The following is a 12,900-nucleotide window of genomic DNA, read 5'->3' as shown; positions in this document are numbered from 1 at the left end:
TGACAGTTAAAATGTGAGAATTAAAATAGTTGAAACTTTGCTTTTCTTGCAACTTTGCCAATCGTATGGCAAGTATTAGACAGTCTCAAGTGTAGGTGTTGCTAATAGCTCTTTAAGAAAAATTGCTTTGTTTCATTGCGGCTGCATTCAGAATTCATTTTAGGTTGAACATCTTCAAGTGTTTCAGCTAAACTAAACAATTAAAGTTGTTTAAAATCCAGTGTGTTTCTTCCTGTGGATGAACTAAGTCCTGAGTGCTAGGGGATTTGCTGCTCTGGTATTTTAAACCCCTCCTGATTCCAGACGTCAACATTTTATAAATATTTCTACAGTTCAGACATTTTAAAAATAAGTTGAGATGACTTAATCCACTCTCAGGCTTGCTTTCTGGGAGGAAAGCTATAAAGGGTGGTCAAAACAAACATGTACTAAAAAATTGTTAAAGTTGCAATGTCAAGCAGCTCTCAAGCAAGAGCCTGAAAAATTTTAAGGTCTGAATGCATTGATGCAGTTCCAAAATGTGTGAGTAAATGTTTCTGTTTCTCCTCTCAAAGAGGACATTGCCATTAATGTACAGATTGAGTGCTTTCTTGGGGCGGGGGACACACACAAATTAGTGGTGAAGGTGGCTATCTGTCATTTGTGGGATGCCTGCTTCATTTGTTACAGAACTTGGAAGGTATTTGGAGAAATTGCAGGGAGTTAGAGAGGGTCTTGTGGCTGATCCTTCAATACTGCTGCTGATAGTTTTATCTTTAACTTGTGCTATAGAGTTCCTGTCTAATTTTAAGCCAATTATTTTAAAACATGCTTCTCAGAAGTGGTTGCTGACTGCATGCCTATTTTTGTTTTTTGAAAACGGGAGTCTGAGTTGCAGGAGTGCAGTGCAATCGCAATTGTAACTGAAACAACATTTTGCAAAATTGAAGTATTGCAAACTAGGCTCAGTGGTGCTCGCCTGTGTCAAGTGTCCAATCTGTTACTCTGATTATACAAACAAAAGTAAAGTCTGTTTCCTTGGTAGGGTTGAATAATATGCAGAAAGTCAGTCATATGCCGATAGAAACTGTAATAATGAAAAAAAGACAGCGTATCTGTATGGAGACCTGAGCACCATTCATTCCATGAAATGAATGAGGGTGTTGGTTGACTATTTTTTTCCTTCATTTTGCATGAAGTGCATCAGCAGCTCAAGCTTTGGTAAGCCTGCTGTCTGTCCTGCTGTCCAGATCCTGCCTGTTAATTTTCATCCTGCCTCTCCTAACTAGCATCGTCACACCTGCGATAGCAAGCGGCTTAATGCAAGAGCCTGATGCAGCACAAAGCTTGCTTGTGCTTGGCTTGTGTGCCAGTGCTTTAGATTCCTTGGACAATAAAACATATTAGGGTGACAGAAGGCATATTGGCATGTAAGTTGTTGGCTTGTGGCTTTTTGAGTGTGGTGAAGTCTAGCTTAAGAGTTGTTTTTCCTTTAGACGCTTTCTCTCAGTTGATGCTTGGTGTTGCCTTTTAGATTCAAATTGTTCTATTCTTTTGTTTCAGGATGCAAGGAAAGCATGTAGTGACACAACTCTTGCTCAGGTATGTTCTTGATTCTGTGTATAGGCTGTTACTTAATACATAAAAAAATAAAACCCCCTACAATTTATGACTGCAACATGTTCCTGTTTAGTAACTGAAAGAATAAAGTAAAAGAAGCTGTTGGAAATGTATTGTGTATTTATACAGTTATTTAAAACAAAACAACCCCACCAAAAAAACAAACAAACAAACCAGGAAAAAAAACCCAACCAGTCAAAAAAAACCCCCCACCATCTTAATGGGTCCTGCTTCCCGTTTACCTTTTAAATAGAGTGTGTTTATTATGTTTAGTACATTTAGAAAGACTTAAATAAAAGTCTTTTAACTGTATTTTGGAAACAAAAGTATTTTGCATTTAAAGTTCTGCCATGCTTTAAAAAGTAACAGTGCAGAAAATATTGGAGGTTTTTCTTCCATTAGTTTTAATTGAAGACTTTCAGATTTGGTAATCTGAAATAGACTAACACAGTTCACAATGGCTATACCTGATACTTCAGAAAGTTTCTTAAAAATAATACTACGTAATACTGAGGCTATCTTCTGTAAAACTGGTTTTCCTCAGTGTTGCATGGACCTATTCCTGAGTTGTACACTAGTATCCTTTTTTTTTTTTTTTAATGTTGCATGCCAGGATAGATTATTTTCTATCACAGTTCAAATGTATTTAGTTATCTTATATATTAAAAATAGTTCTCGGTATCTCAGGGGTTTGTTTTATTTATTTTTAGATCACAACAAGTCTGGACTCAGTGGGTCGAATTCAAATGCGAACAAGGCGTACGCTTAGAGGTCACTTAGCCAAAATCTATGCTATGCACTGGGGATCTGACTCAAGGTTCGTACAAGTGATCCTTAAATCTGCAGTTTAAGGGTTAGAAATCAGATTGCTGACTTCAGAATTACTATCGAGTTTTGGGAGTCATATGGTGTAGTGTTCGTGCCCTTGCAGGGGGATCACAGACCACGACTGTGGTGGGTTTTTTTTCTTTAGTTATAGTTTGCCTTTTTAAAACCAATGAGGATTGCATAGTGGTAATAGAGAAGCCTTGATTGAAAGGAGAGGTACTTTGCTTGTTCTTACCACAGGCATTGTGCCTTTTCCTTCTTTTAGTTTTAACTAAGTTCTTTGGGTCTGTTTAAGCCGAGGAGGGTATGTGGTGAGGCATATTTTTGGAATGATGGATATTGTATTTTCCAAGATGTTGAATAATTACGTAACTTCTGTGATAACAGATTTAAAAACTTTACGGACAAATTTTGTTTAATTGAAAAAAAAGTCCTTTTGTACATAGTGGGAAAAGTTACTTAGCTTCTAGGAAGGAGTTTCGTTATGCTGCCTTTAGAGTAACTGATGATCAGATATTAACAGTGCCCCATGGTCTGCTCTGTCATGTAGTCCAGAAAGAAATACATCTAGAATCTGCTCTCAAAATAAGATTTATTTTCCCCTAAATTTCTTGTTTATTTTTGTGTAGCTGTATAGTTAAAATATTCATATATGAAAAATAAAAGCAGCAGTGGAGAGAGTTCATAAAATGTGCTTTCAGTAAGTTGTTTGGTTTTATCCATTGTTAATCATGAGTCCCTGTGGATGCATGGTTCTTCGGCCAGGTTATATGTAGATCTTCGCAGATTTTTTCCAACAAATGCCCCCCCCACCAAAAAAACCAACCAAATATAAAAGCAGAGTGTAATAAAGAAATTATGAGATTTCTGAATCACTTGGTAATCATGCATGATGTATATCTATTCTGAGATTTTTTTCGTTGTTTTATATTAATATATTTTATTTTGTGTTTATATTTAGGCTACTAGTCAGTGCTTCTCAAGATGGAAAATTAATTATTTGGGATAGTTATACAACAAATAAGGTAGAGTTACTTATAATCCATATCAGTAATTCATGCATAATTTGTGCGTTTGAGCAAGCTTGTGTCTTATTTGTTTTGTGGTTGCAAGGCAAAAATGAAAAGAAGCAGTCTTTTTTGAATTCAGACGTAATTTCTTCTTTTTTTTCTTTCATGACTAGTTGATTACTAGTGTTACGTTGTAGGTTGTGTCTCAGAAGCAATAGTTCTAGGTAATACGTAACGTTTTCACTCTGATTTGTTAGTGCAGTAGCTTGTAGCTATTGCTCTCTGCCTTTGTGGTGTTGCTTCTGAAACTACTTTGGTTTTAAATTGTAGGAATACACATCCTCAAAATTTACAAGAGTGCTTTGCTTTTGAGGGCAGAGAAAGGAGGAAAAAAAAGGAGGAAAAAAAAAAAGCTATTAAACAAGAAAAGTTTAGGTAGAGTGTGGAGTAGTGATCTGCTTCTGTAAACTGTCCAGTCTCCCTGGGTACCACCATCCCATTTTATAACCTGTAGTTCAGAGATGTAGCAGAATTGGACAAAGAAATCTGTAGAGTAAACAAATGTTGTAAATGTTTAAGTTTAGACTAGCTTTGCTATTAAATAATGTTGTACTGAAGTTCTGTATATCAACCCCAGAGATTACTGGTATTTTTCATCCTAGTATGTATGTATGTATAAATATGAAATGGGTTGTAATATGTCATAAAATCAAAATACCGAATCTTATGATACACAATCTACTTGGTGTGTTTAATCTGTTATAATTCATTAACTGATACAAATGACCTCAGGGAAAAATGAAAGCTAACACGTGATGTAGCATTCATGAGCTCTGTCTTTCTGAAGATGCATGCCATTCCTTTGAGATCCTCCTGGGTGATGACTTGCGCGTACGCACCATCTGGAAACTACGTTGCCTGTGGTGGATTGGACAACATCTGTTCCATATACAACTTAAAAACCAGAGAGGGCAATGTGAGAGTGAGCCGAGAGTTGCCAGGGCATACAGGTCAGCCATATTCTTGCTTCAGCTTTGGGGTTTTTTTTATTGCACCAAATGAAACAGTCTCACTTTGAGGTGTATTGTGAACTGTGAGAGTTTTGTTGGTTACAGGCTAGCTGTGGGAGAACTTTAATCACTGCTCTTGGACTTTAAACTTCAGTTATTACTCCTGAGTCTGAAACTAACATAACTGTTTTGTTTTTAGGATACTTATCCTGTTGTCGCTTTCTAGATGACAACCAAATTGTCACCAGCTCAGGAGACACCACTTGGTGAGTTTTTGAGCTCTGTTGGCCTTCTTTTTTTCCTTTCTCCCCCCCCCCCCCCCCTCTTTTTTTTTCCTCTCCAGTGCCTTAATTTGTATTTAAAACTTGAACTCTCAAATAACCATATACATTGTGTTAATGTTGTCACTTTATCTGCAGCGCTTTGTGGGATATTGAAACTGGTCAACAGACCACCACATTCACTGGGCATACTGGCGATGTGATGAGTCTCTCTCTAAGTCCAGATATGAGGACTTTTGTTTCGGGTGCCTGTGATGCCTCCTCAAAGCTTTGGGATATTCGAGATGGAATGTGCAGGCAGTCGTTCACAGGGCATGTGTCAGATATTAATGCAGTTTGTGTAAGTGATTGTTTGTATTTCTGCATGGGAAGAAGGGGGGAGGCTAAAGGCTACACTTGCATGAATTCAGCTTATAGTCTACTGGGTTACCTTGATTTAAAATCAGTTACTTTAAGGTAGAGGCTGTTAAATTGTATGTAACAAAGAAGGTTGTCTAATAACTTATGATGTAGTTTATAACTGAATTATTATTACCGTTATCTATGATGCATTGATGTGTTCTTAGAATAGTTTCAGCTAGGGTTTTGTTCAGTAACTGAGACCTTACTTTTTTAAGCAGCAAAGAATGGGGGAGGGAAGCTTTTTGCAGTGTGGCAATGTGTTAAAAACTGAAACTTGTAGATAAATGTGATATACTGAGAGGGAGCAAAATAGCCAAGCATCCTCATCTTAAAGTTTTTTGTTGAAAAAAAGTGTATTTGATGTTTTCTGTTGAAAAGAGCTTTCAGCAAAATATTCTGGAAGGCAAAGTTAAAATCAGTATTTATGTTGAATATTCATCCCTGGAATAATTTTGTAATATTTATAAACTGGATTATATTTCCTCTCTGTCATAGTAACACTATGTTCTGATCTGCAAGATACAAGCTCTGATAAATAGGGAATGAAATCTATGTCTAAGCTGCATCTGTTTTTGATAAACATGAAACATAATAATAAGGCTGAGAAAATACCAAAAGCATGACCAGTAGAAAAATGCAGTTCCTATACTTAGACCTGAATCCTGAGATGTGTTGAGCTCTGTCATTCCCATTTCAATCAGTATGGCTGTTGTAAGAATGACTCTGATTTGGAGTAGATTTTTTGGAAATTGAATTGCTTGCTTGCAATCTTCTGTCTTGGCTGAGCCAACCTGGCTGACCAGCTCAAGGTGGAACATTGTGTACCACTTCACCCAGGTCTTCCTGGCCCGCAGCCAGGATGCGCATAACTGCATTTTGCTTCATTTTGTAGGAGTTAGTTGCACCCTCTTTAACTCCTTTTTTACCGCATGCAGGAATTGTCTGGGTAGAATTCTGGTCATTCAGGCATTACCAATATTATTCCAGAAGTGTTTCATTGCATAGCTGTGTATATGCATTTTTTTAACATGTGGAAATTTTTTTTTTTTTTTAATAAACCGTTCTTCCTTTACCTGGTCACACTGGCAAAATAATCCTGTGATGTTTTTGAAATAATGCACGAACAATGTATTTTTCTGGTGTCAAACTCCTGTCTCTGAATTAAAACTTTCAGTTTTTCCCTAATGGACATGCATTTGCCACTGGATCTGATGATGCCACTTGCCGACTCTTTGACCTACGTGCAGATCAGGAATTAATGATGTATTCGCACGACAATATCATCTGCGGGATCACTTCTGTAGCCTTCTCAAAAAGCGGTCGCCTCTTGCTAGCAGGTTATGATGACTTCAACTGCAACGTGTGGGATACTCTGAAAGGGGAGAGAGCAGGTGAGTACACATAACTGCAATGAGCTGAATTTTTCCCTTTCCTTAGCAGAAGATGGATATTCAAAATCTATGCAAAATGCAGAGCCAGTTCATTGCCGATGCTATTGCTGATGTTACGGAATCTGCTTGCTTCCTCTTAACACTGTTTTTGGAGTGGCATCCTTTTATTTTATTGCATTTGGGTTTATCTTCCAGTTGTTACATTGCATTACAGTTTCATCCATATGATGTGTGGAGTAAATGCTCCAGTCAGTGAAATACTCCTGTTCTTGGGTATTGGCCATTATAGATCTGTGTGCTGGTAGATACCGGCTCTCAAGGCTAAGGAACAGCCTTCAAAATTACGTTACATCTACAGAAAATTTATCTCACTGAAGTATATGAAACTAAGTAATACAAAATTATGCATTTGCTTTGACTTTTGCACCCATCAGAGGATGTAATTCAGATAGTAGTAAGTTACAGTAGTCTTTCTGCTTTGGGGACCTGAATGTCCTGCTGTTGGGAGGGAGGGGAAGTGGACACTTCTAGTCCTTGAAGTAGTCACTTCTTCAGGATAGACAGCATGTTTATAGCATAGCTACATCTTTCTCACTTCGTACAGTAATTTAAATGATGGGGCCTGGTTCAGTTCTGAACCTTGCTTCTGCTGTTCACACTGAAAATACGTCCTTTTCCTTAAGGGATGTGGACAGGCTGAGTTTTAATAGACCTGGATGTGGTACCTTGGGAGAGCAGACAAGTGCAAGAACGGGTAGAAGGAAAGCAAAAACAAAGCGGGAAGAGGCAGGGTACGGTGCTGCTTTTCTAAGAGTCTGATACAATACATGGGCGATTTCTAATCTTAGGGTTTGCAAAACATGGGAAACTCAAGGTAGTTCCTGTATCCAGGGCATTGTCAGAAGACATCACATTCAATTTTGGAAGTACTTGGTGGCTGAAATTGTGGACAGCATTGCTGAAAACAGGGGAAAAAAACAGTAGAGAGTCTGATGAGGGATGAGGAGGTCTTTGGGGCAGAAAGAAGTTGTAGGTGCTGAGAGAAAAATGGAGGCAATATTGTGTGTACACATTTTTTAAAAACCTCATTGTTGAGTTTCTTGATATAGCTGTCGTGATACACATAGTTCTTCAGGGTAAAGACAAAAAGGATGATTAGATCTTGCATCTTTTTTAGCAAATTTGAAGACTTAGCTGGGAAAGCAGAGCAACAGCTGAAGTCCTTGATGTCCTGTGGCTATTAACTTCCATTGCTTCTTCTTTTCCAGGTGTCCTTGCTGGCCATGACAACCGTGTCAGCTGTTTAGGTGTTACTGATGACGGCATGGCTGTAGCTACAGGGTCTTGGGACAGTTTTCTCAGAATCTGGAATTAACTGGGAGCCAAACATGTACATTCTCCATTTGAGATCTGGAGAGATCAATGCTGCAGCCTATAGCTGTGAAATAACATTTCTACCTTGTATTTGCAGGTGAAGTTTTTCTATTCACTGATTATTACACAAAAAGGCTTTCTGTAAACTAGAAAAAAAATCAAGTGAAGAAATAGGGGAGGGGGGAAGAAATCACTGACTTTTTAAAAGGGGCCAGCACACATAATCATGGTGACCGACAAACTAAGAGCCAGTCTTTTTGTTTTTGGTGGTTTGGTTAGATTGTCCTTGAAGGGTTTTTGCTTGTGCTCAGTCTGCTAATCCTGTACTTTTTTTTGTACATAACAGAATATACACATTATAGCAGCCAATCATGTAACATTTGTCTGTATGTAAAGAAATATGTTTGCATTTTTTAAGGAACTACATTTATAGCTTTGCTTTTAACCCGAGATGTCACTTCTGAGTTTTGTAGTGGATGAACTAGATTGCTGTTTTAAATGTTTTTGTGAATTTACTGTAGATAAAGTGAAGCCAATGGTCTGTATGTGTTTTTATAATGGAAGGCATTTGAATTTTTTTTTTAAAGGCCCTGGAGACTCCCAGTTAATACCTACCGCCTTATTCACTCACTTCTTGACCTGCTTGCCTATTTTTAATCATGGGGGTTCTTCCTTCAAGCCAGTGGTTCCTGGTTCATCCATTGGCAGTCATGGCCTCCAAACACCAAGGAGTTAATGCCAGGCAGACTTGCAACAACAGCAAAAATAATCAGAAAATAAAAATGTAAAAAAAAAAAAAAAAAATCCAGTTCCAGAAGTATTAGCTTCCTTACTGCAGCTTTCCGCATCAGTTATTCCACGCAGTCCTTGGGCATGGAAGCCAAGTGACCTGCATTGCTGTCGTTAAGTGGCTGAGTGCTTTTCCTTTTGACAATTCAGCTCTAACTAAACGAGGTGGTTTTGGCCCATCGCAAACTCTAGCTGATTTGCACTAACAAAATGATTTGGCATGATGCTCAGCGCGCAGAAAGCAGTGTATTTGCAAAGCTTGCTCAATTACCACAACCAACTGAGAAATTTAGGAGGACTTTGCTTAAATTCTTAAAGGAGATTTGAATGTGCAGTTAATCGCCTGTAATCCCCCCTCCAAATTAGGGGGTTGCCAAAGCATACCACAACCAAAAGCGCTTGTTGTCAGTTACGTGCAGTGTGAATTATAAAAGGAATTGTGTAACTTACAATGAACCAAATAACCTTACTTACCTGTGTGACCCTTTACAACTTCATAGTATAAACTTAGCGACTTGCTTGTTCTCCTGTGGTCACAGAGGTCTGTACCATGGTGGCTTATTAGATGCTAATTGTTCTGCAGCTCTGTCACTGTAAATAGCCATTTCCTCTCCTGTTCCTGATTTTATTCTGATTTTAATGTCAGTTGCTTAGAAATGATAGGTTCTGATCACGTAGAGTTGAGCGTAGATACAGGAAAATCAAGTGACTGATGCCCACTTGAAAATACCCGGGGAAGATTGCTTAACTTTTTGGTGCCTGGCAGCATGCCTGTGCTTGCAATGGATGTTCTCTTGGGAATCAGAACGTCTGTGGCGTTTTTGGAAAGGGGAATTAAGTCTATTGGCTTCTCTTAAGTGACTTATTTTAAAGATACGTGAATTTTAAATCATCAGGTTGGAAGATGTTAATCTGCCCTCATCTGAAGTTGTGGGGAGTCTGGGTATCTCTGGGTCAGGTAGTAAATATAAGTGCCCGGTATCTTGTAATATATCAAACCAGATTTGTGGCTGAGATGACTATTTGTCAAGTTTCTGACGTTTGTAATCCTAAATTTCAGTACTTCCAGACTGTGCCTGTAAACTTGCCATGTCTATAATGGTGAAGGTGCCAATAAATGTACCGGTCAATCACAGTAAATTCACTTTTAAAAAAGAAAAAGGCGCATCTTGTGCTGGAGAAGTATACATTTACTAAGAGCAGACTGTGGTGTAGGACCAAAATCACACTATATTGTACGTCACAGGAATTCCGCAGCATTTTGCTTTATGATCTGTCTGCATTAACAGAACTGTAATGGAATTCCTGTTACTCTCTTAAGTGAGCAGCTCTTTGGGATCTTGCAGACTTGGTTTATTTTTTAGTGGTGCACTTGATTATTTTTTTTAACTCACAGCTGCCTTGAGTGAGTCATTCTGGAAATTTGTTACTAAGGAATTTTAAGAAAATAATTCTTTTTCTAAAAGATTTTTTTCCATAGAAGTGTGTTTTGAACCAATTTCCTAGTCAACACCTTTGCGAAGACAGGTGCCATTTTTACATTCTGGTATTAAAAGTAGTTTCTACTTGCGAAACTCCAAAAACAATTTTACAAATGTATATATAACTTTTCTTAAAAGTTCAGGTAGACTGTAAACGTGGTAATGGCTCTCGTACAGGTATTAACTGCAAATAATTTCGCTGTCATTGTTTGATGGGCAATTGTCTGTTGGATTCAGCTGCTTTCCAAATAAATAAAGAGTGCCAACTACTTCCTAATGAGATTTCCAAAAAGCATCCTACAAATATCTGCCAGCTTTTGCTACTTGGTTAACCAGTGTTTGTAGTGCTGCAGGTCCCGAGGTGGCTCCTTTTGCATCGGTGCACAAGGAAACCTGGAAGAAGCCCGAGCACAGCTGGGGAAGCGGTATCTGATGCTTCTTGGGGACTTGTAGAAAGCTTGTGATAGATCCTGCCTGCCAAGGTGACGTTTGCTGTTTGATTACTGTCATGGATAGCGTTTAGATTATTTTACTTTTTTAAAGCCTACAGATTTAATGTAACACATTGTTATTATATGAGGCCAAATGATGAACGTGCACAGGCTGTGGTATTGCCTTTTTAAAACGGCTATCGGTGACCTTTCAAAATTGATGCCCTTACTAAAATGGATGTGGTTTTAATGGTAAAAGCTCAAACTCCTCCTAATATGAGGAAGGTAATAAAATGACCCTTCATAGGTTTTACTTAAAAGGTTTTATTTATACCCAGCTTTGAATCTCAAAGAAAATGGTGCTTATAGTTTAACGTAGGCTCAAGTATGCAGCTTGTGTGATGTCCAGCTGTGCACCATGACAGCAAACTCACTGTACAGCAGATTTTGCAGCACTGGTGGGTACATCTTAACCTGTCTTTAAAAGTTTGTTGCCCAACTATGTCATTATCTGAATTTCAAGTAACTTGGGTAATTACAGAAATGGAGTAACTAAGAACATTGTGCCAAAACGGTGGCAAGGTGGCTCTTCCCCAGCCTCTATTCTAAGTCAGTCCGTCAGTCGTTCATGGCTCGGGAAGTGGAACTATGATGTGCTTTGTGTAACCAGATTTATTTCATTCAGGTAGAGTTTTCTGTCAGCATTTTCTAATGTTGATTTAACTTTGCAATAGAGAATACTAATCAGGCAAGCGCCCAGCTTGGGCTTGTTCCCGTGTAGACTTGGACATCGGTTTATCGGTAGATACTGGTTGAGATTCTGGAAACCACAAAAAGCTTCTACGTGGCATCGTGGTGATGTATACTCGTTTACTCCAGTAACGTGGGCCTGTTTCCATCTGTCTCCAGACCTTTTTTCTTCCAAACACTGCTATCCTCTGCCTTGCTAAACCGCAGATACGTCGCAGTATCTGGCAGAACTGATAGTTCAATGTATTGACAACAATATATACCATTCGAAATGGAACATGGATTAAATAAATAGGCTTTTCCCCCTGCCTAAGGAGAGAGGGCCTGACTTTGACTTGGCAAAGCTGAATTGATGTAACAGCTGGTCCTAGTGTGCTTACTGTAATGCATGGGTTGGAAATAGTTAACTCTTTAATTCAGTTAGTGTAACCGCTTGTCCCACAATGAAGTTCACATTACTTTAAGGTGGAATGAAAACATTGTGAAAACATTCCAAGAGTGCTTAGTCTTTCCTCTTTGAGGACACTGTCACCTCCACTAGGTTTAGTGCTGTGCTTTAAGATGTTGGTGAGAGTATTGGCTAATTCAACTAGTTGGTATAAATGGTTGTGTAGCAGAATGACTGATTTTTGAGATAGCATTTCCTGTAAAAGTAATTAAGCATGGGTTGATGGTGCACTTTGTATACAGTAATCTGGCATGCATGCTGGTAAAACTACTTCCTACACTTCAGAGGCACCACAAGCCTTTTTATCCAATTGCTGGTTATGTAAAATACATGCAGAATGTTAATGCAGTGTTGTTATGGTAAATGTGTGAACAGTGTTACTAATTGATATAACTGATAACAGATTACATGTGCCTGACATTCTTATACCACACAGTATGTTTAGGTTTTAACTAATATGGACTTCGGTGGAATAGTCTTAGATATCTATTTCAAGCCTTTGTTTTACTTACACAATGGTGCTCTATTTGTGTTTTTCTCCTTTTTTTTTAAAAATAAAAGCATCTGAACACTTGTAGTACATATTACATCCAAAGGAGTCCAAAACAAAATGCTTCTAAACATGCTTGATTTTAATTTGCCTTTGGTTTCCAGCATTTCTCATCAGCTAGGTTTTTTGGGTTTGTTTTTTTTTCTTTTTTTTTTCTTCTTGTTGCTGACTACTTTGGAAAACTTCGGTAATGTTACCAATTATGAAGTGATTCTGCACTGCCTTTGGATTGTGTATGTATTCAGAAACAGTCTTAAAGCTTTTATTTAAGCTATTAAAAAAACCAGGGACTTGTGCCATTTGTTCTTTAACAGTGCTGTTGTAAAAAGACTTCCCTGTGAAAAAAAAATCACTTGCTATGAACTCTGTTTATAGCTTTTTTTTTTCCACGATGGATCTTTTTCTTTGTATTTGTACAGTGGCTCAGTGAAAGATGTTGCCATGAGTTGATATTGTAACCAATAAACAAGTGCTTTTAACCAGACTGTGTCACTTGTGAATGTTTTACTAGAGCTGTAATAATGAGCATCCCTGTCCTAAAGTTCAAGATTGTTCC

The 12,900-nt window shown here is 38.1% G+C and overlaps 1 protein-coding gene across 2 annotated transcripts in view; it reads left to right on the top strand.

The window, feature by feature from the left end:
* GNB4 (guanine nucleotide binding protein (G protein), beta polypeptide 4) overlaps positions 1-12,826 on the top strand; it is a 33,477-nt gene extending 20,651 nt beyond the window's left edge. For both annotated transcript variants that reach the window (XM_010572923.1, XM_010572924.1), the window contains exons 3-10: positions 1,543-1,581; positions 2,310-2,416; positions 3,389-3,452; positions 4,285-4,447; positions 4,647-4,713; positions 4,867-5,068; positions 6,305-6,521; positions 7,790-12,826. In XM_010572923.1, coding sequence (XP_010571225.1) covers positions 1,543-1,581; positions 2,310-2,416; positions 3,389-3,452; positions 4,285-4,447; positions 4,647-4,713; positions 4,867-5,068; positions 6,305-6,521; positions 7,790-7,896 — 966 coding nt within the window. In that variant the 3' untranslated portion in view covers positions 7,897-12,826. The remainder of the gene's footprint in view (positions 1-1,542; positions 1,582-2,309; positions 2,417-3,388; positions 3,453-4,284; positions 4,448-4,646; positions 4,714-4,866; positions 5,069-6,304; positions 6,522-7,789) is intronic.
* The last annotated feature ends 74 nt before the right edge of the window (positions 12,827-12,900 follow it).

Source organism: Haliaeetus leucocephalus, unplaced genomic scaffold, assembly GCF_000737465.1.
Source record: "Haliaeetus leucocephalus isolate CR32 unplaced genomic scaffold, Haliaeetus_leucocephalus-4.0 Scaffold362, whole genome shotgun sequence".
In the NCBI taxonomy this organism is placed as follows: domain Eukaryota; kingdom Metazoa; phylum Chordata; class Aves; order Accipitriformes; family Accipitridae; genus Haliaeetus; species Haliaeetus leucocephalus.
This window is presented reverse-complemented; position numbering and strand designations above follow the sequence as displayed.